This window comes from Temnothorax americanus, unplaced genomic scaffold (assembly GCF_048541705.1).
Source record: "Temnothorax americanus isolate GAGA-0224 unplaced genomic scaffold, ASM4854170v1 Scaffold33, whole genome shotgun sequence".
NCBI classification, from domain to species: Eukaryota; Metazoa; Arthropoda; class Insecta; order Hymenoptera; family Formicidae; genus Temnothorax; species Temnothorax americanus.
The window spans coordinates 1,664,093-1,687,172 of record NW_027509475.1 but is presented as its reverse complement, the minus strand read 5'-3'; the positions used below and the strand labels follow the sequence as shown (position 1 = coordinate 1,687,172).

At 44.8% G+C, this 23,080-nt stretch overlaps 2 protein-coding genes across 8 annotated transcripts in view; one reads left to right on the top strand and one right to left on the bottom strand.

Moving 5' to 3' along the window:
• Prosap (SH3 and multiple ankyrin repeat domains prosap) overlaps positions 1 to 10,963 on the top strand; it is a 125,972-nt gene extending 115,009 nt beyond the window's left edge. For 4 of the 7 annotated variants that reach the window (XM_077413657.1, XM_077413660.1, XM_077413659.1 and 1 more), the window contains 10 exons: positions 255 to 981; positions 1,330 to 1,562; positions 2,391 to 2,567; positions 2,868 to 3,078; positions 3,161 to 3,362; positions 3,518 to 3,827; positions 3,911 to 4,104; positions 4,278 to 4,448; positions 5,538 to 5,841; positions 6,023 to 10,963. In XM_077413657.1, coding sequence (XP_077269783.1) covers positions 255 to 981; positions 1,330 to 1,562; positions 2,391 to 2,567; positions 2,868 to 3,078; positions 3,161 to 3,362; positions 3,518 to 3,827; positions 3,911 to 4,104; positions 4,278 to 4,448; positions 5,538 to 5,841; positions 6,023 to 7,263 — 3,770 coding nt within the window. In that variant the 3' untranslated portion in view covers positions 7,264 to 10,963. The remainder of the gene's footprint in view (positions 1 to 254; positions 982 to 1,329; positions 1,563 to 2,390; positions 2,568 to 2,867; positions 3,079 to 3,160; positions 3,363 to 3,517; positions 3,828 to 3,910; positions 4,105 to 4,277; positions 4,449 to 5,537; positions 5,842 to 6,022) is intronic. The other 3 variants (XM_077413663.1, XM_077413662.1, XM_077413661.1) reach the window with 2 other exon arrangements.
• Positions 10,964 to 11,679: 716 nt separating this feature from the next.
• Jing (AE binding protein 2 jing) overlaps positions 11,680 to 23,080 on the bottom strand; it is a 92,615-nt gene continuing 81,214 nt past the window's right edge. Inside the window, exons 4-9 of the mRNA XM_077413665.1 lie at positions 20,848 to 21,313; positions 20,525 to 20,704; positions 20,216 to 20,357; positions 20,017 to 20,147; positions 19,876 to 19,943; positions 11,680 to 19,784 (exon numbers count right to left, since the gene is read on the bottom strand). Coding sequence (XP_077269791.1) covers positions 19,607 to 19,784; positions 19,876 to 19,943; positions 20,017 to 20,147; positions 20,216 to 20,357; positions 20,525 to 20,704; positions 20,848 to 21,313 — 1,165 coding nt within the window. The 3' untranslated portion in view covers positions 11,680 to 19,606. The remainder of the gene's footprint in view (positions 19,785 to 19,875; positions 19,944 to 20,016; positions 20,148 to 20,215; positions 20,358 to 20,524; positions 20,705 to 20,847; positions 21,314 to 23,080) is intronic.

The window sequence follows — 23,080 nt, the reverse complement described above, 5'->3', positions numbered from 1 at the left end:
GAGTATATATATTTTATCGGAACGAAGAGAAATTTTACACTGTTTAGGGTTCTCAGAATATTCTTGGCTTTCGCGTTCTTTCCGAACGATCGTAATTCAAGTATTCGGTTAATAAACCGACACGATTTTCGCCCCTGAAGACTCGCGTCGACGCTCGTCTGAGAAGACGGCCCCAGAGTACATCTCGCGCCTACTCTCTTGTAAGGCTAAGTAATCCTTTCTTTACTTAACCTTGCAACCCTTGCGATTTTCAGTACCGTTTAAAGGGCCGCCACGCTACAACCCGAAACGGCGATCGGTGGCCTTCAGCGGCACCTCCACGATGATGACGACGAGCTGCTCGGCGAGCAATCTGGGCACCCTCACCAGGATACCGTCCACCGAGCAGCACGCGGTGGCGTCTAACGCCGGTGGTGGTACCGCTGGTACCCTTACCAGAACCATCTCGGTGGAACAGTACTCGAGTATCACGCGGGTACCGTCCGCCGAGCAGTACGCGACCACCGCGGCGGCGGCCGTGAGCCTGAGCCGAGTACCGTCCACGGAACAACCGTATCCACCACCTCCGTCGTCCGGCATGCTCGTGCGGGCCGCGTCCGAGGAGAAATACGCGCCGCTCGGGGCTATGCTGAGCAGAGTCTCGTCCGGCGAGCGATACGACGCCGCCCTGACCAGAGTACCGTCCTCCGAGCAGTACCCGGCCGCTAGCACGCTGATCAGAGTACCGTCCACGGAGCAGTATCCGGCCGCCGCGGTAGGCCTGACCAGAGTACCGTCCACGGAACAATATCCCTCCACCGGTGGTGGGATCGCGATCGTCGGTCAGACGATCGAGTCGAGCCACCACCACGGAAGCCTCGGCAGAGTACCGTCCGTAGAGTCGAGCAGAAACGATTTACCAAGAATACCGTCCGAACAGAACGGCCACCGACTGACGTCGGAGTACCAGAGTCCGAATTCCTTGAGAGATCCTAACGTGAGGTAAGCATAACGAGCAAAAATCGCGCGCGCGAGCGCCGCCGATCGCTGGACAAGCGCGATATAAAAAAAGTCCCCTCCCCCGGGGAGACTCATCAGAGTTCTACAAAGATAATTCTCGCTTCGAGTACGGTCGACACTCGCAAGCAGCAGTTCGACGTTCGTTCGGTATGCTCGCGCGGTCACCGATGCTTCACCCTGACCAGGACCGATCCGCGTGTAAGCTGACTGGAAAAAAAATATAATAATAATAATGTGTCGCATCGCGGCACGCGAACCTTGGTCTTGGTCGGCGCGAAGCGCGATCGATCGCGACCGGTGTACCCTAAGAGTTGTACGCACCATTTCAAGATTGCCGAGCGCCGCGGAGAATTATTCGAACTTGAGAATGGAGGGCCTGACGAGGCTGCAAGAGCACCGGCTCGAGCTACAGCATCGCCTCGATATGCACAGAACGCAGATGGAGATGCCGCCGTCGCCGTCGCCGAGCAGCAGGAGCTTAGCGCCTTTCAGCTCGGCCAGCTCGAGCCTGTCCGAAGGCAGCAATCAGCCGTCCGGCGAAGACTCGGCCAGCATCGTCACAGGTACACTATTCTTTTCTCATTCTATCCCCCTTCAACCCACACCCTCTGCGCCCCCGCCCTACGACGGTGAGGGGACCAGAACCGCGAGAAGTCTGCTCCTCGATGATCCACGAACGAATCTGCGGAAACACGAAACACGAAACACGTCGTGTATAGATACCCCGGATCCCCACGAGAGAGCCAACTGCTAAAGATATGAGGAAGCGGACGGTCGTGTTTCTTTTGCTGAGCATATCGCGCGTAAAATGACGAACCATCGTCACGTTTGTTATGTACCATCACCACCAAAAACCGGCGGCGGTGCGCGAAGATGGTCGAACTATACGATGAGAGAGTTTAATCGGACATCCCACATGGCTTTGATGGTTCGTGCATGTTTCCGTCTTATTTTTTTTTTTTGTGTCCCCGAGGATATTAGAGATCCCGAGTTGATGGACTCCTTGCCAATCTAAACGAGCGAGCTGTGAGCGAGGTCTCGCTCATGGAGAGAACACGTTGCGCTTATTTTCATTAGCGGCCCGCTTTTTATTTAGGATGCGACGAATGTGACGCGACTGGCGGGATCTCTAGAGCTCTTTTGCCGTCGTAGAACACACTCTATAGGCGAACCGAATTGAGTTGAGTTTTTCTGAGGCCGAGTGCGCTGAAGTTTTGATTTAGCGTTAAGAGTTAGCCGTTCTTATTTTTTTTTCTTTTTTCTCTCTCTCTTTTTCTCTGTCTCTCTTAAGGATTTTGATTTCTTGCATGGCGTTTATCGCTCGGTAAGGCGATGCGGGGCGAACACGCTGGGCATCACGCTGAGTATATCCGACTGTTGTCGATTTCTAGACAAGAGCCTCGGCGACACAGCGTCCGACGTGATCAGCGACAGTTCCGGGGTGGGAACCTCGCAGTCCGACACGACCAATTCATTATCCATTCCCGGCACGACGGTGGTCTGCGTGGAGAACTACAACAGCGGGATCGCCGGCCATCTGACTATCAATCAAGGAGACATCCTTGAAGGTACACCACCAGGCAAACCATTCAGCACAAAACGTACTTCTCTCTTTCTCTCTCTCTCTCTCTCGTCTAGTCTCCAGCTCCGTTGACTTTGCAATCGACGGCGACGTAACGTCGCTCGCTCGATGTCCCGTGACTTTCCGTCTTCGCCCATGATTGACACCATCATTAACACCGTGATTCCGTAATTTGGGACGACAGAAGCCGTCTCACACTCTGTTTCTCTCGATTTCTGCTTTGTAGGTAACGCCCTGAAATATTTTTTTGATAGCAAGCGTGTTTTTGTTTCTTTATTTTTAACAGTCACCGGCGCCACCGACTGCGGCCTCCTGGAAGGGGTTTTGCGCGGACAGGGTACCGGCCTGTTCCCCGCGCATTGCGTACAGGAGGTCCGGCTGCGCCACACGAACATACCTCTGGGCCCGCAACCCGCCAGGGACGGACGAAATCGGGTTCTGGGTCGCAGAGAGTCGCAGCACAAATACTTTGCCACCGCACCCAGATTAAAGAAGCCGTGAGTTCCGTGCTCGATCACTTTTTAAATCGTTCTTAAAGTGTATTTAGCGAGAGATACAATAATGATTTTGAACTCCCAGTGTCACGTCGGAGCCCCGCACTGTTGTTCTTCATCGTTCGAGGAAAGGCTTCGGCTTCGTGTTGCGCGGCGCCAAAGCCACCTCGCCACTAATGGAACTCACGCCGTCCGCCAAGTACCCGGCGTTACAATATCTCGACGATGTCGATCAAGGAGGCGTGGCCGACTTAGCGGGTCTCCGGAAAGGAGATTTTCTCATTCAAGTAAGTTTGCAGGGATATTAAAATTTACCGCTAACAATAAGTACGACAGGAATAAGTTATTATTTTATTTATTACTAAAAGTTATCATCGTGGAATAGCTTTATATTGTGAATTGGAACGAATTGGACTACATTTTTCTCTTGCGAACGTTCCAGATCAATGGCGAGGACGTCACGACGGCCTCCCACGAACACGTGGTCGACCTGATAAGGAAATCGGGAGAGTTGGTACGAATGACCGTGGTCTCGCCGGTGATCAGTCTTCCGAATTCCCAGTCGGCGGCCGCGTTGCCAACTAGTCAACCGATCCAGAGACAATACGCAACCTTGCCGCGCAAGGGTAACAACAACATAGTGATCGGCGGTACGCTCGGCAGGTCTCCAGCTCCTGTACCGCCGCGAAGAGATCCAAAGACCACGCTAAGCGTGGGACGAGCGAGAGCGCGATCGATGGTCGCGGGATTAGGTAACAGATTAGAGATCAAGATCTTACAACATGAAATGGACACCGAGACAATCCATGCTATGTGTTTATGATGTTTCTCGTAGAAGGAGGCGGCGAAAGGGACGATCGCGACGAAATCGCGTCGACCGACGCGAAGTCGAGCAGCACGGAATCGATTCACATGTTGCAGCAGCCATCGATCGGATCGAACACTGGTCAAAACACCCCGGTGCAACCGAGAACAGCCAGCATTCGATCGCGTCCGACCTCCAGCAGAATCACCGCCGCGGAACTCGAAGTAACTATCTCTCATCCGCTTGCGCGGCACGCGCGCCGGACATGCTCCCCTCGCTCTTTCTTTCGCTCGAACACAGAATCTATCCGTGGCGCTCGTTGTCCTCGAATTGAATGGCATTGTATGGCACGAGACGAGACCGAGGCTTCAGCTTCGTCTTTTAATTTCTCTTCCAGGAACTATTTCAGCGGCAGCAGGGTAGCGCCGGCAGTCAGTACAGCTCGTCCATGATGAGCTCCTCTCACTTTCAGACTACTACTGGTCAGTCCACCAAGTCGCATCCGTCGTCGCCCGCCAAGACCGGCAGGGTGTACGCGAGCGTGGCGGAGATGAAGCGCAAGGGCAAAGTAAGGATGACCTGCCACTCAGTTACGAGCTCGCACTCGCCCTCTCGTTCGCGTGTCTCTTTTTAACATTTTTAACACCCTATAGTTGACATTAAGCCCTTCGATGAAAGCTGCCCTAGATAATGGCAATTAACTTGTTTGTTTGTTTGTTTGTTTGCTCATCTCACCCATCAGTAGTTTGATCGAACTTTTTCTGACACCCCCCCTTTAGACAACTACTTTGATCATCCCTTAGTCTCTAATAGACATGTCTTTTTTCTACTTATTTTCCTCGTATCATCCCCATCGATAGTAATTCATTAATGCAATATACTCGACTCGACGGTTAAGGATACCCCGTAAGAAAAGTCTACCAGCGTCGAAAGCGTCATCCAGCGTTTGGTGAACGCTCCGCTCTCTAGGCAATGGTAATGGTGGTTGTTTTCTTTTGCATGTGTGTTATAGTTTGCGCGTAAACCGGTGCGAGCGCACAGCAAGGGGCGGGCCTGGTGCGGGCGAGACGACGAGGACTACTACTTATATTACTGATCGAAAATACTTTGTTTCTAGCTCGTCCGTGGCTTGCATGATTTCAGGTGACTAAGCCATTTGCTAAATGAAAAGAAATCTGACGTCCGGAAGGGCGTTAGGTACCACCTACAGCTTCACGTGTTCACGCCTCAAGTATGATTAACCAATTGCCGCATTTGCATTTAACCAAAGTTTAGCGATTTTTCTCAGTTCTTTAAGTCGCTCTTCAGGATTAATTCTATAAGCATGGAAGGCTAACGATACGTAATTATCTACGTCCTTCGCAGTATTCGACAGCATTAACACTTAAATGACATTTTCGCTGAGGCAGTAATGGTAGTTGGTCACGGTAGCTTGGTGGAGTTCACGCTTAGCAGGAATACGCTTCATCCTCGTATCACATTTCTCCAATGTCTCCCTTTGCCGTTTGTTTCTCACTCTATCCCTCATCCCTTCACAAAGTTTTCAATCGCAATTCTGTAAATTCTTCACGCTCGGAGTTTTTCAAAGTTGGCAAGGCGATGACGCTGGCGTTCACGAGTCGCAGTCTATACGAGCCTCTTGTTCTTACGTTTGCAGTCGCAATCGAGAGTACGCTTCTTCGGTGGCTTGGGCGGCGGTTCCGATCTTCACAGGGACTTCCACAGCACGCCGGATCTCAACGTGCAAGCGCAAGCGTCGTCCCTTCTGGCGCCCAAGTGCCATAGAAGTCAGGAAGACGTGAACGCCCTAAATGGTAGAAATGGGCTTCCACCACCGAACCATCCACCGCCACCTCCGCCGGTCGGACAAGTCGTCAAGATGAATGTCGGCGCCAACGTGCCGGACGTCGTTACGCCAGCTTCGGTCTACGATAACATGGCGCATATTCAGCAAGTCAAAGGTATCAGTCATTTTTTGACAACCTCGTTTATAACTCTCTTTTGCTATATTAAAGTGATTTATCGCACACGGGCTTTGATCAGAATAAATCTTTTCAATGAAGCATACATTTATTCTTCCAATGTTTTGTTGCACCATGAAAATATTATTATGAAAAATATTGTTATATTTGTTTTACACAGAACTCGCGGCAGCCGCGGTCGAAGGTAGCTACGGAGTGATGTCGAGCTTCCGGCCGTCGAATAGCGCGAAGCTGTACGCCTCGCCGGAAGATATGAAGACCGTTGGATATCGCTCGCGTAGTCTACCAGCTAATCGTCCGCATCTGAGGAAGTCTCACAGTCTACGCAATCCGCCGTGCAGCACGACGTTCAAGACGTCCGGCAGCCAGCAGGCGCTGAATACCAGCGTCAACATGAACAGTAACGGAAACGGTAATAATTCGATCAACAACCAGTACGCGCAACCGTTGAAGACTACCAGGAGTCACAGTATTGCCGGTATTCGCGAGCGAAAAAAGAAGACTGCCGTGAGCACTAGCTCGTCCGTCACGAACCTCTCGTCGATCGCGTCTAGCGCAAATGGACAGTCCGCGCCAGCCTCCTCGGCGCCGCCGATCCCCGAGCCAGATTACAGTCTGTCGGAATCGGAGAACGACGAGGGCGAAGACGAGACGGATGAGGACGGCGAATCGGAGATTGCGAAGGAGCTGGAGAAGGCGGCGGCGCGAGAGAAGCTGGAGGCAACGCGGGAGACGTCCGGCAACTCCAACACATCTGGCTCGAGTTCATCGGGCAGCGGTTCGCTGCCGCACTCGTTCAGCGTCGAGGAGATTCAGAAAGTGCGCACGCAGTTAAAGTCGTCCAAGAGCCATCCGAATGACTTCCTCCTGCAAACGCAACAGTCGCTCGTCGAGGATGGCGACAACAGCTCGAGCGGCGTCAGTTCGGACCAGGACGTGCCGGTGGGCCCACCGATGGGCTTCGACGACACCGCCGCGCGGAATTTAGCCAATCAGGAGAGCAACCAGCACTCGACGCCGGGAGGCGCGACTCTGCTGACCGGCGCCGGGCCGATCGAGAAGGAGAGCAATCAGACCAAACGGCCGGGCTACGGCGGCAGCGGTTTGCTGACCAGGCACGCAGTCAGCCTGGCGCAGCTACCGCCGCCGATCGAGGCCGATGCCGAAGAGCAGAATAACGATCTGTACGTGCCACCGCCGCCGGAATTCAATGCCGGTCCATCCGCCGGCGGTCAAGACCAGGAAGTGGTGGTGTTCGCGCCGCCGCCGCAGTTCAGCGACAACAAGCAGCAAACGCAGCAGCAACAGCAAGCCGCGGCGCAGAATCGCGTCAAGATAATCGGCGCGATTCCCAAGGTCGCCGGGAACCAGGTGAAAGCGTCGGGCGGTCGATTGCCGTAGAGAGAGAACCACAGATCGCAGCACGAATGATTTTATTCGTGTATTCCTTCCCGACGTGGCGAGCAGGAAGAGAATTTTTAACACATACATCGCGATTTCGAAGTCAATATATTTAGAGGCTCTCCGCCTTTTCGGTAGTGATCACCGCGCGACGAGCGCACTAAATTTAGACTATACTTGATCCGGTGAGAAGGGATCGACGATCCGCGCGAGCGTATATAAAGCGCGGTCGCTTGGACGACACTTTTTTCCAAGAGTAAATCGTATTCTAATCGAGCGTCGTAGGAAGTATACCGAGGAGATAATCGAGCGCGTTTTTACCAAGTAAGTTAACGAGTGTGAGCGTACGTCCGATTGCACCACAATAGAGAAGATTGGTTTGTCGCACACGAGCGCATTGGTCGATCATAAGCTTGTCTTTCGCGAACCCTGTCCGTGAGTGAGCCGACAGATCCGCAAACCGATTCGCCGCGTCGTAAAGAGAAAACGTGAGCGGCCTAAGGGCACGAAGGGAGCGAATATACGCAATTCCGACGGAAGAGGACGAACCGCCGAGAACAAAGATGGAAAGAAGGGAAATGCATTTGATGCGTGTACGCGTGCATGAGTTGTGACGCGTGAATGTGCGATGCATATCGGTTTGTTTTTCATGTTTCTATCGAACTACGAGGTGTGTTTTAATACTTTTACACGACCACGACCACACGGACACTCTTCGCTCTGAGAAATACGGAACTGTCGAGGCAGGTTTTTTGCAAAGTCGCTTCTAAACCAATTTTAAAGCAAAAGCATTTACAACAGTCTCGCTCACTCTCGATCCCCCCTTTGCCGACGAAGCGTCGACGGCGATTAAATGTCGAACAAAAGCGCGTTTTTTTTCTTTTTAGTTTTTCTCGTGTCTAGACACTGCTCAAACGCCTAAGCTCACAAAGCTCTACTCGCGAAGTCATTAGAGATTCTTCCTAGTTTGTAATTGCAAATATTATTAATATTATTAGTATTATGATTTTATTATTATATTATTAATATTATTGTTAGAGCATTGTTATTATAATTATACGGCGACTATAACGCTCGAGTGACGAGCCCCTCGAGAAAGCGTGTATAGTCGCGTCGCGAAAGAATGTGTAGCACTATACTTCGTTATAATGCACCATCATTACTCCAGTCTGTGTAAAGTAAATCGTAACTCCTTCCATCCGCGCGAAAAGCTTCCTTGAGCCGGAAAACTTTTTTGTGTCCATGCATCACTGTCGAATATAAATATGAGAATCAAAGTCGTGCGGACGAGAAATATCTTGCGAGCACGAAATTGATGAAGTTGAAAACGATCAATTGGATTGGATTCTCGAGCTCTTCGTCGAACAAGCGCGGCCCATTATTTTTTTGCAAATTAATTGCGAGTATGTACATATATACATATATATATATGCACACACTAAACCTTCCTGGTTATCGTTTCTACGCCTTCGCGAATGCTGGACAAAAACAAAAGTCGCATTTTGTGTAGCACAAGTGCGAGCACGCGTGAGTCGCCGGGTGGTTTTTGTGACGTGGAAGAGGCCGAGTCAATCAATACGTTTTTAAATGTTCCTTCGATATATTTCATTGTCATTTTTTCATGTATTTCAAAATCCAACATAGCGTAAATACCAAGTACATGAACATCCTTGTGTGTGTGTGTGTGTGTGTGAGTACAAATAATCTGCGAGGTATTCAGATATCTGAATATTTTTATCTGGATATTTTTATCGGAAATGTTATATAAAAATTATTAAACTTATTTAGATTTCAGAACAAAGTTAAAAGATTATAAGAAGAACTATGATATGCAGAGCATTATACTTTATATATTTAACTTTCTTTTTCGATGAGACTTTTTCTCTAGATTTTATGTAATTTACTAAAATTATATCTCATTTTATAATTTATATAATATAGTAATTTAGTAATTTATTTATATAATTTACTAAAATATATTATATAAAATTAAATCCTGATTATATAATCCAACTTTAATACCACAAAATAATATTCCTGGAATAAAGGAAGCCGCTATATATAATATCCACAAATATGAGATATCTGGATATTTCAATGAAACATACGCACATATCCGACGACGTTTACGAGATGCACATACACGCTGTGCGGGATCGCGCATCATCCGCGGGATTATTCCGTAAAACTCTCGCAGTTCGGCAAAAAGCAATACACGACGCGAGTGCATCATGACGGCTCGTACAATGCAGCAAACGGAGAGATCGGCCGGGAGACGAGGCTTTATTTTTGTTCGCCGTGCACGTGGCGCGCGCGGCCACGCGACGTCCCGTGCGGAGCACGTGCACGACATCAGTTGCGTGCGCCAGCGCCGGATGTGCTTAAAAGCGCACGGTTTGCGGCCGAGATTATATATATATACATTATATATATAATTACGACATTCCTGCCAAAAGTAATACAGTAGTCTTATACATATATCAAAATTAACGCGAAAGAGAGAGAGAGAGAGAGAGAGAGAATTAACGTTGCGTAACACGACGACGCGTAAGAGGACACACTTTGTAATCTAGTTGTTCCTTCCACAGTCCCCCCGTTCCCTACGTTTCTCCCCCGCGTCGCCACGCACGATCGATCCCCGCGAACGAAGAAACGTGTCATCCTGGACGAAGGGGGATCCGAGGATCGCTGCTGGGCGCGCACGCGGATCTAATTTCCTTGTTAAAACATCTACCAGTAAAGTATTTATATATGTATAGTATATGTATATATTATATAATATATATACACGACGCGCAACACAAGACTGTTCCCTACACACGTGGCGAGGATTTAATCGGCCGCGGAAAATTCGAGAGAAACGCCGCGACGCCTCGGATGTCGCGGAAATACCGTTAAAATCACCGGTTCGCGCGCCGCGTCTTGCGGTCTCGACGCGAGGAAGACTGAAACACGCCGCGACGTGAAACTCTGCGATTTTTAACGGTTCCGCCTCGGATTAGTTAATTCCTTCTGAAAAGCCCTCTCTCTCGCGCGCGCCGGGGGTGTTCTCCGACTCCCGTTACCGATTAATTTACGCCACGCGGGGAACGCAGCGCGTGCGATACAGAGTGTATCGAAAAACGAGTGATGTTATTACTTGCCCGCGGAAAATTTTAATATTCGATGCTAAGTAGTAAAATCGCGAGAGCGATCGAATGCAGACGAACGGAGATAACCGATATATCGGTTTTGTGCCGTTCATCCTCGATCCGCTCGACGGTACTCCAAATATTTGTTATATATTCAGCTATTTAATTTCCCCGATGAAGCTTTTAGTAAGAAAGGATCGAACGCAAATTTCACGGGGATATATTCGTACGTGCACTTCTCGAGACACTCTGTATACCGCGCTCCGGATGTGAGAATGGCAAGTGCCAAGGAGAGCCATCGAGAGCCGTAGCTCGATAATCGTACTGCGACCGACTGAATTTTTGGACCCAACTTTTTATTATCGTCTAGCATTCCTACGTTTAATCTCGCTCCCCTGCTCACCCTCTTCCTCCTACCCACCATCGTTCTTCATATTTCAGTTATCACTATCATTAATATTATTATCAAGCAATTACTACTAGTATTTTGTATTATAGGTATTGTATTGTAAATTGCAAAGTACGTGCAATGTTTCGACGATGAATAATAATCAATCATGTTCAACTAATCCGTCTGAGGCTCTATTTTTACCTTTTACCTTTTACAAATTTTCGGTAACGCCGACACCTGATTTCACCAATGACTACCAGAATGCCCCTGAAAAATCCAGTACCGGTCATCATTTTGAATCATACCAATCACCATCGTAGCAATCAATATGCTAGTAACGCATCGCGGGATATTTCGGGATATATTAAAGCGTTATTCATTTTATTTCAAATCGCAATCTTGTAACTTTTATTTGTATCAAAAGGTTGAGTCATAAGAAAATTTTTGACTCGTAATGTTAGGGCAATAATTAAATCGCTAAGTGTAAAGATTTAATGGATTTGAAAATATAATGAAATTTTGCTGAAATGTATTTTAAATGCTCTCTCAATTGACCCCATTTCATTGTTCCATCCATATTTCAGTAAAAATTCAGTTTTCAGTTAAAGTCAGTTACCTAATGTTTCGTTATATCTAATATTTAAAAAAATTTGTTACTACTTTTCAACGATATAATTTAACTCTCCTTATATTTCACAGTAATTACATTACATTCATTTTGAAATATATATTCAGTAATTTTTCAATAATTTTATTTCATCGATTTCAGCAAAATATTTCCATCAGGGAATAAGATGGTGTTATTTGACGTGGATGAAGATTAGGAAATCGCCCCATCATTTTCGGGATATGGTATTTCGAGAGTGGTATTGAAGTGAAGAGACAACAAGAACGTACGATATCGCAACCGTGAAATTATTATTATTCTCTTACAATATCTATCTCTTTAATGTTCTGTTCTTGAGCTATAAACCGTCATTCGTGTTTGTACATGAAAGTATCCAAAAAAGACAAAGCACTGCTCGGATATTTCTCTCTTATTCGTCTCTCATTCGCTCGGACTTCGGGAAAAGCTCCCGCGCGCGCTTCTCTCGCTCCTCTCTCCTATTATTCCGAATTTTCCCTCTTTTTTTTACCCCCCTCCCCCCTCGTAGAACCACTATGTGGATTTTAATGAACACCGGCGGTGCTTTCAACGATCGGTCGATCCACACAATGAACGCAACTTGTCTTTTCCTTTTATTATTATTTGGCAGTGCGAAACAACCGTGCTCGTTCGCTTCCTCTTTCGCTACGCAATTTGAGTCTTGTCGAGTCTTGTCGAGATATGAGAAACGCTACATCGGCTATACATCAACCTCGGTGAAACGGCGAGAAATCGTTCGGGCCCCGAAAAAAAAATTCGGTCCGAATATATATTTCAGGTGGTTGGTCGCACCGCTCGATCCTCGCCGCTCCGTCCATATAGCGCGAAAAATATCGTCTTTCCTTTTCCCCTTTTTAAACATCTACAGGGCTCGCGAGATAACGAAGCTGAATTTTAATTTAGGTGGGGTTCACCAGTTTTCATCGTTCCGCGCGCGTATATATACACTTCGAGTTTCTCTTTCTACACGCTATAAACCATATTAGTTTAAACTATGCAATATACTTTTCTACTTTTATACAAGTACAAGCACTTCTCTAATCGAAGCAATCTCGCGGGGCCGCGAGCAGATCATTAAAGTCGTTAAAGGGTTTCAGCAAGCACAATAAAGATGTCCATCGTAATAATATATTTTAATATACACTATTTATTTAAAAAATAATTTAAAAAAAAATTGATCGAATAAGATTGACGTGGTAATTTTTTACAGGACTCTTTGGAACTGAGGAAGAAAGACGTACCTCTAATACTGATTACACGAATTACACGAATTAACGGTGTTTCGCTAATTAGAACTTAGGCGGCCCTCGTCGCGATCGCTCGAACTCTCTTCTCGTCACGCTTTTACATAGAATTTATAATAAATGCAAACACTATATCTGTAATTAGCTATACTTATATGCACATATCTCGGTGGGAGGAGGGGGGGGCCTTTGCATATCGCGACACATTCAATTATTTACAAGTCCCCGAGCCGCGGCAAAGAAACCCGGTCGAAAATCATATATGTGTCTCGATCTGCGTCCCGCCGCCGCCGCCGCCCGCTCAAAATAATATCCCGCCACGACCGTCTTCTCCCGACCTTCGGTGTGCTGCTGCCTTTTTCCTTTATACATTTACAAAGCCTTGTAACTTCTATCGACACGCTTGCTTACATCCACGTACAGTGACGACCGGGTCCGAGGAAAACTGGCGTGCCCCGCCGCGCCGAGCCCCTATTCGCACGTTTGTCAACGTGCAACTCCAGCTAGTTTCCTTCTTTCCGTAAACGCCGTGTGAGATCCTCGAGTTTTGTATACGTGTGCTCGTACAAATCCGCTCTATCGGTCTTCTTCCAGAACGCTCCAGAAAATTCCACGCGAAAGTATCGGTTGCTTTCATTTCATACCCGGGTAAGTATTGATCAAAACGTCCGATGAATTAACGCAATAGATTTCCGTCTTTCCATGATTTCTCATCTTCGCCAATTTTTTTCAGCTTAAAATTTATGCAATTAACATTCTGAATGCTCCCCAAGTCTTTTGCGTGGATTTTTTGAGAAAAAACGGTAAAAAAATTGTTCTCTGAAAAACGACCCAGCCAGAAATGATTAGAATCGACATCAACTCGACGAAGGTACGTCGATAAATGGTCGATGTTAAATATTGGTTAATATTTTGTCATCTTCGATCTCATCATAATTGGTTTTATGTCAATTAAGCAATCGCGAATATTTCTGCAAGATTTCTATTGTTCTTTCGGTCAAATATTGGCTGATATCTTGTCATCTTCAACCTCATCACAATTATTTTTATGTTAATTGAGCAATTGCGAATACCTCTGCAAGATTTCTATTGCTGTTTCGGTCAACTCTGCACCGAATCAGTGCAAAGCACAATATTCATCAGACAGCATAATATAATATATATATAAAGATCTTCTAGAAATCTTCTAGAAATAAATTACTCAATTAACAGAAAGGCAATTATGATAAAATCGAAGATGACAAAATATCGACATCGGCCATTTATCGACACTTCGATGTCGATTTAACTAATTATTTATGGCTGGGGAGAGATACTTTGCATACTACTAGATAATTAATTCAGTGAGGTTTGTAATTAAGTCGTGATTAAGTAAATATATACGGAGAATCTCACAGGTAAAATTTCTTTCGTATTGCTTTCATTTGCGCTTTCTTCTTCTAATTTTTGCAAAAATACGACGCCCACAGAATTCCTGTACCCCTCCATACTCTCGCATTCCTCCTCTTTCATTCATCCCTTTCATTCTTTTCCTTTCGCGTGCCCATCATTTTTTGTCCTATATTAATTACAGCTAATCTCTCACTCTCTCTTTCTCTCTCTCTCTCTCTTTCTCACGTTCTCGCACACACCGTTCAAAAGAAGTAAATCTACGACGTATATATATTTATGTTGTGTATGTGTATGTCTGTGTGTTCCGCAAAGTTCTTTCCAAAAACCCGATAGGAAAAAAAAAAAAGAATAAGTGTTCGCATATTTCGCTTCACTATATTTTCCGCTCTTTTTTCCAATGCTAATACAGACCTAATTAACTTAGAGAACACTTTATGTTTCTCTTAAACGTACGCCCGTATTATTTAGTGCATTGCGCAGCATTGCGTGGATTGATTTATAATTTATATAATTCTATTTAAAAAAAAACCCCCCCGCACGAAACGTGTACAAAAAGAACATCAGAAATCATACAAATAAGATGATTTCCGTTCAGGTCAGACTTCGTGCACTAGAAAAACGTATACAAATCGTTTTACGCGTGCCCCCCCCCCCCAGTTCTCTTTCAGCCTTCCGTCTCTTTATTATCATTATTATAAAAAATTCGACATTGATTCTACAACGATAATTTAGAATTGTCAGCAGGCCGATACGAACGATGGTAAATACACGAAATGCTACAGTTACGCGTGTGTGTATGTGTGTGGCTAGGCCACGTGTATTTTTCAATATTCTTCACAGTTTACAGAGAAAAATTTATTCACCGCCGTCGATTCGGACGTGCTAAGAAATTCGGCCGTCACGCGACAGCGTAAAGAAATTGTTTTAGCTAAATGTAATCGGTTCGTTTTCTTGGCGAGCGACAATAAATTAACGCAGGTGCGACTCTTATCCGCGGCGCGATTAGTAAAAGGGCAAAAAACGAGAGAACGTAACGTATGAGAAAATACTTAATCGGAATTAGACTCGCCAATTAATTATAATTATACAAAGCATAATTATACAAGAGCGTCCTAAACATATTCGCAACCTCGAATAAACTTATCGTAAACAAGATCGCTAGGGTATCAAACCGAGCTCGTCCGGAAAAATTACCACGAAACTAAAATTCCTTTATTGTACTTTTCTTTGATTCTCGTATTGCCGATCCGCTCGAATTTAATTTTATACATTCGCGAGAAGTAGATAATATAACTGGAAGGACCTTCGAAGAGTGCATTCCTCTCCGCGATTCTCTCACTCTTTTTATCATTTGTCGCGGTTCTTCCATTCCACGAGATCAAGCGCGATCAGGTAAACCGAGAGTTCTTTCTATCGTCTCACCTTTTACGCTAATACTACAAAAATGATTTTTTTTTTAAAGAATAAGAACTTAATAACTAACGGAACCTCTGCTCAGCTCTTTTTTCTCTCTCTCTCTAAATAAATTATATCTAAATATCAACTAAAGAGCCGTGAAATACGATCGATCTAATTGGTCGGTTGCAAAGAAAGACATGTTCCGTGAAACGATTATTTGTTGCCAGAAATGGCAGATAAGTTTTCACGTACGTAAAAGATTGGTCCCTTACCTAATCGATACAATCTTGACTGACGACAATCCGTTTTACAATGAGCAGAGATCATGTGACAGAAAATTGGCAAGGTGAAATGATAGAAACAACGGTCGGAAAGAGAAATAATCGCGCCACAAAAGAACAAAAGTTAGACGATGAACGTATGAATGATCGAAACACAATGAGATATGAAATGCGGATGTCGAAGAGAAGCAAGGATTAAATATACAATTTCACTTCACTCGAAACTAACAAAAACATTTAAAATACGTCACAAAGATACCCTTATTTTTCGAGCATCTTTTAAGCAACGTATCGCGATTTTTGTGTTATTTGTACATCTTGATATATTGATATTACTCTTATAACAACTCTTCTTCGCTCCTTGAACTTTTATATCTTATCGTGTTTCGGCCCGAAAGCGGGATCACGAAGAACACATGAACGATTCCTCACGAAACATCGTATGGCATTGAGGAGTCGTCCCGATAAAACTTTGAATCGATTCGAAACGCGAGTAAACAGGACTCCCCGGCAGAACGCGTGATATCTCTTTTCACCCTCGTCCTGTTCTGTATATGTCTCACTGGCAGTATCTTAGATCACGTGCACGACGAAATTTGGCAGTGCGCGATACATGAGCGCTCGGAGAGAATATCGCCGGTTTTAAAGAAAACTATAAAAATTAATAGATAAAAAATTAAATAATTACTTTTCTAAAGCTAAAAATAAATCATCACTCCATTTAGATTTAGAACACAGGTTCAGGGCGCGAATAATTAATTGTCCCAAGTTCACGGATATCGTCCAAACGTAAAAATTAAATTCAGCTTACGGCATAATTTTCAAATTAACTTGCAAAGCGTTATGTGTAAATGACTTTCTTTAGGAACGGCGATATAGACTCGAAGGATGTACAAATCCGGGAACAGTGGCTGCGGCTAGGCCGAGTGTGTATGTATGTGTGTGTGTATGAATGTACGTATAAAGAGAAAAGAGCCGACGACGAGTTTCTTAGAAGCACGATATGAACGAATATATGCTCGTGCAATAGAGAGAGATACTACGTTAGAGGCGCGCCGTTAGAACGACGGGGCTGGCAGTGCGTGATTCTGGCAGTGACGCGTTTATATTATCCGGTGTTGATGTTTCAGTCCCTTCAAAAGAAAGAAAGGAAATCCACCGCCGTATGCGTGCCGCCCTCGCGGGGACGCTATGCTCGAAAATCAACGGATACAGAGAGATATACCTTCTTTTTAGATAGCTTTTGCGTACTCGCGAGTGGCTTGCCTCAACGGCGGCGAGTAACAAGCCCGCGGCTGCGCGAGTACAAGGTTTTCGTGTAATATGCCGTTTCGTTACGATAATTTCAACTAAGTATTTACATTTACAACTTCGCGGCCTCGCGCGGTTCGCGACGCGTCGCGCACGCCGCGCGCACAGAACACCCCCCCCCCTTCACACGTGGGCAGTTTTGAGAAAAAGTGAATTGTCATTCATTAAAATATCATGTCCCATGGGACGGACGTGACGACGACGCGTTATCGGAATGGCCGCGCTTCTTGTTACATGCATTCTCGCGCGTCAGCTAGAGATCTATTCGGTTATACACTTACAATCATACTTTATAATAATAGTAAGAATAATTGATTAATTATGTCGTAGAGCTCTTAATTACAGTTATATTGGCAGTGTTTCTTAGCTGGTGTGTAAATGACGTACCGTCTTTGTCTGTCTGTGTGTCACATACGGTCTCCATTTCTCTCTCCAACTCTCTCTCTCTCTCTCTCTCTCTCTCTCTCTCTCTCTCTCTCTCTCTCTCTCTCTCTCTCTCTCTCTCTCTCTCTCTCTCTCTCTCTCTCTCTCTCTCTCTCTCTCTCTCTCTCTCTCTCTCTCTCTCTCTCTCTCTCTCTCTCTCCATCCTTCATTCACATTTTATCTACTCATCCATTCCTATTTTCTCTCTCAGTCGTCTCATCAATTTCTCATCAACGCACTTTCAATCATTCAACACACACGACACGACGTATATTCTTCTCCTTCGCGAGTCTTAATTTACATGAAGTTCTATTCGCTACGCATGTACATGCACGCGGCGTTGCTGCTCCGCGATCGTCCACAAGCATTCATGGTCGCAAAATTTATCTTTTTTTGCAACCGCGATAAACTATGTACGCGCGGGAGCGACGACGCGTGCACGTCTTGCTCTTTGTTCACTCCCTTTATAGCATTCTTCGCTTAACAAGTCGTGGGAAATGTAACACAGCCTACGTAATTTACCCCTTTTGAGGGTAACAGCTCATCAGTTGCGGTCGCGCAGCATGTTAACTACTCCCAGTTTTCTTCATCTTAGCACTCGATTAAATTTTGCGCTCTTTGATGAGACAAGCGTACGTTAACACGCTGCGCGAGACTCAGCAGAAAGATAAAAGTAACGCGATGATGAAGTACACGAGAACACGTTTCAGGCACGGAACGAGGCAAGCTCGATGCCGTGCGCCTCTCTCTACAAAAAGCTGGCTCGGGCATGCCTCGGGCCCTGAGAACACTATCATTTCCTTAATTTTGTTTTTTGTACATCGCCTCTCCGTTCCATCTCTACGAAGAACGAAGAGAAACAATCCTCGTTAGAAACCTCGAGTGGCGTACGTGTCGTCCGATTATTCCGTAATCTTTCAATTTCGTGCCGAGCTTCTCAAGCCTGGGAGACTGTCAACCCCATTCAGGGAAATAACGGCGAATTCGGAGCATTATCACTCGGTCTCTCTTACACACACACATGCACGCTTTCATCCGTACTGTCTTGCATCCTCACCTAACAGCCTAAACCCGCCCTTCCCCGATTTTCTCTAAGTCTCTCATACAATCCCGATACAGTCTTCTGCGCCCGGTTCGCGCTGTCCACGATCCTCTTCTTTCTTCCCGTGTCTCTTCCTCTTCGTGTCCCATTTCATGTCATCACATGACGACGACCGACGCGAGTTTCTACCGAGTTGTAAATCGAGGTAGACGTATCTTCTCTCTTCTTTTACCTTTCTCTCGAAGCATCGTCGGAGATCGCAAAGACCATTAGTTCCCGGAAGTGCCAAGGGGCCGATGTTAGATATTAATTGAGTCTTAAGGCCACCAGAGTGATTATCTCCTTATAAATTGTTAACTACCGCTTAAATATTTTGTCTGTGCACTCCCTCTGTTTCCTTTGGCAAAACCAAATACGCAAAAGCTCTTTACTGCTTTCTTTTTTTTTTTCGCTTTTTTGTCTTTGTCTACCGTTCCTGCCGCTTCCCCCGCGCGTCTATCTTTGGGATCTTGATCGGCAGTAGATCGGTACAAAACGTATCCACAGTGAGGCACTTTCGAGGCCCAGACTTAGCGCTTCCGAAGCCGACAAGCGTCGAAATATGCGAGGTACTCGTGGCAGAGATCCGCGTAGAATTAGCGCGATTAGTAGACGTATCCATCGATAGATAATGACGAAGATGTTCATTTCTGAGCAATATTCTCGTCCCCGAAAACGGAGGACGGATGATCGCGTTCCCCTTTGTTCATCCTTCAGCCGTGTCCCTTGTTCTTATCGCTACTGTCTGCTACTCGATCCTGAATTTATCTCTCGATTTCCTTCGACATTGCGATTCTTATTTCCTAATCGATCTACAAAGATTGGTCGTTCATCTTCAGATAAATTATCTTCTAAAGCGGCCTCCGTCTCTTTCGATACGTTCGGGTATTTCAGGTCGCACCGTCGCGGCCCTCGTCTTCACCAACCAGGAAGCGTTATAGACTGTGTCGTGCTCTCGTGTCAACGGCAGCACTCTGTTCTTCTTCTCTGGTTCAGGTGTCGGCGCTCGTTAGGTCAGTTCTGGTATGCCGATTGGCCGACATTATCACGAGTCCTTTACCGGCTTCCGACGCTGCTTCGCTCGCGCCGTCGGCGGTGCGCGACTGCTTATCGCGGGATAGAGAGCTAAACTCACTTGTTCCGGGTTACTAGCAGCCGCTTTGCGAATACCTACGTGTTTCGTACTTTGTACTTCGGATTCTAATACCCATTCGTCCGGTTCTCTGTAAGAAACGCAACGACAAAAGAATGAATCATGAGTCTCTCGGATATCGTGCGTAACTAGTTAAAGTTTATTTTTACACGAAAACTTACATATCTTGAGGATACCACCGCAGTAATACCTTCGTCTTCCCGTCCAATTCGACTCTTCTCGCTAAAACCTGGAAGAGGAAATTTATTGAAGTAAATGCATTTTACAATGTTAGCCGTATGATGCAACAATAAATTTCTTACTTGACTAGTTAGTACCATCGAGTTTCCTGGCGTCTCAGCTAGTCGCCCTTGCGTCCTCGATGTCGCTAGTTCCAGTAGCCTGTGCTGGAGACCCTCCATTATTCCCGAGTCAAAGTAATCAAAAAGTCTCGCTGCAAAAAAGATACCGTGATGGAAGAAATCTGTAATCAATGTGGAGTCGTAATGAAAAGACACTCACCTGACCAAGGTTGCCGCCTATATCTAAGCTTCTTGCCATTTCTTCTAACGAGCTTGCCGCCATTCTCGCAACTACGTCTCCCGTTACTGCTGCTCGTTTCCGACTGATTGAAGTGACCATTCACGTGCCTCTCGAGGGCGGTCTGTAAATAAATATGGATTAGTTTTTGAATATTTTCCTGGACAAAAACCAATGATATGAGGAAAACCCTCATTACCTGAGAGGGCGGTCTGTAAATGAATATGGATTAGTTTTTAAATATTTTCCCGGACAAAAATCAATGATATGCGAAGAAAACACCAACGTTACCTGAGAGCTGAATCTGCAACCGCAACCGTCGACGATGCATCGAAAGGGTTTGTTACCGCCGTGAGACAGAACGTGTCTCTCTAGCCATCGCCGGGAACATGACGTCCTGCCTTGCACCTTGCATCCCTGCCAATGACAGACGAAATTGTCGCCGCCAGTTTGCGTGTTGATGTGTGCAGCCTATAAAGAATACAAATTGCATAAGCTAGATTTTATATTATTAATAAGTTGATTGTTCGAGTAAGAAATACAAGACTCTATTGATTTTCGGGCATTTTCTGCGAAGGCTAAAGATTTACGATAAAAAATGTTCTCTCACGTACCTGTAGATGCTCTAAAAGACCACCCACAGACTCGAAGCTGGCTTCGCACTTATCCCAACGACAGATCCCGCTGTCGGTAGCCTGCGGTCTGTCCTTCTCGGGCGCTCGTGCCGGAAACCGAATGGTAGTAGGTGCTGAGAGGATAGGCGACGGTTTCGATTCGCTGCCTCGGGAGTCTTCCTCATCTACATCGTCTTCGTCGACTGGCGCCGATTGGCCATCCTCGTTTTTACTGTCCTCCTTCGACGGCGAGAATAACCTCGAAATGGGAGAGTCGTGGCCGCTCTGCGACCTTAACACACCCAGGATACCTCCACAGCTGTTCGTCAGGTTGTTGTTCTCATTCACATGCGGCTTCGCCGCCAAGATTGCCTTGAAGTCCAACGGTTCGTTCAGTAGTGGCGAGGCGGCAGTAGCCGGCGGGGAGTTGCCCTTAGTCGAATTAATATTCGCGTCCGAAGTTAACCTGTTTAAAAAAAAAAAAAAAAAAAAAGTTATTAACCAGAAAACAGCCTTTACTTACCAGAGTGTTCCATTCCTTTCGACTAAAAAAATTACATGTTTGGTGAATTAATTTATAAAATCCGAGCTTCACGGAAAGTCTTGGAGACGCTTTGAAGACGTTTTTAAGATATCTTTTAAGGAGGTCCGAAACACGTCTTTGAGACATCTTTTAGACACGCATGTTGCCTGGGAAACTTTTTCTCAATATGCATCTAATAGCAAACGACTAGATAGTTAAAGATGTATGTCAGAAGTTCAAGGATAACACCATTGTCATAACATTTTGCTGAGATATTCATTAATGTAGTTTGTTTCTACATGTGAAACTCGAAGTCAATTTACCGTAGCGTTTTCAAGAAAATTATTATGAAATATAACTTTGTAAAACGTAGTCTTATAGCGAACAGTGCACACATTGACCGTTCATCTATTACAATATCTCATACTAACAAGACAAAATATATTAATGTAATCTGGAATTGTCAACGACGTCATAAACCGTAAAATATAATTAATTCACCACATAATTTAGGAAAAAATTGATCTTTAATATGGGAACTTGAGAGAATCTCATTCCTATTGACGTTCTGAAACTTGGCAACGAATAAAACGCGTATAATATAAGTGTACAGCCTCCAAAATTAATAGTTTGTTGTGTAAAACTATTTTTTCTATAAACTTCTAAAATTGAGAGAAGAAAAAAAGAAAAGAATATCAAATAATCTTATTGATAGATAGAGGCCCTTTAAAAAACTTGAGATGACAGTATAAGGTAACGATAAAAATTTTAATTAATTTTGAATTATATATCTTTCTTATTCTGATTTTTTCCGAATTATTATTAATAAAGAAAATTTTTATATTAGAAAAAAAATGAATATTTTGGAAATTTTTATACTCAATTTTTATTAAAATCTATGGACAATGCATACACCAATCATTTATATCTCACCTTTTATTGGTACAAGAAATATTTCTTGTACCAATAAGAATAAAAAATCATTGTTTTTTAATAGTATAAATCTTTCTTCTAACTTCTCTACGGAGAAGATTCATTATAATTTTCCATACTTTTGTTTAATACTTTTCAGTTTTCTTACTTTTATTTGCGTTTTCCTATGCTTTGTTAAGGCTCCTGGGTACTCATCGTAGCCATGTTAGATCGTGACATCAGAGATGAGAAATGACACGCTGAGAATTCTTGCGTGCCACTTTTAAATAAAAAAATATTTGGATAAAAAAACATTTCTGATCGCTTTCACACACTTATAAAATATTCCGAAAACTATCCTTTTCTTTTTGATAGTCAGTAAAAATCATAAAATGAATGTAATACGAAAAAGGATAGTTTTCGGAATATTTTATAAGTGTGTTAAAGCAATCGGAAGTGTTTTTCCATCCAAATATCTTTTTATTTAAAAATGGCACGCAAGAATTCTTAGCGTGTCATTTCTCGTCTCTGACGTCACGATCTAACATAGCCATGGCGAGTACCCAGAAGCCTTAACTCAAATATGAATGCAGTGGCGATTATAAGCCAGGATGACCAATTTGACTGTTTAGAGCGATGTTGCCAAATTTCATAATATAATGTAGGTTTTGCAACAATATCCTAAACAGCACATTATGTCCAAAATCGGGACATAAGACGTTTTTAAGACGTCTTTTAGCCATCATTTCGTAAGACGTCTAAAAGATGTCTAAAAGATTCTTTTAAACGTCTTATGCG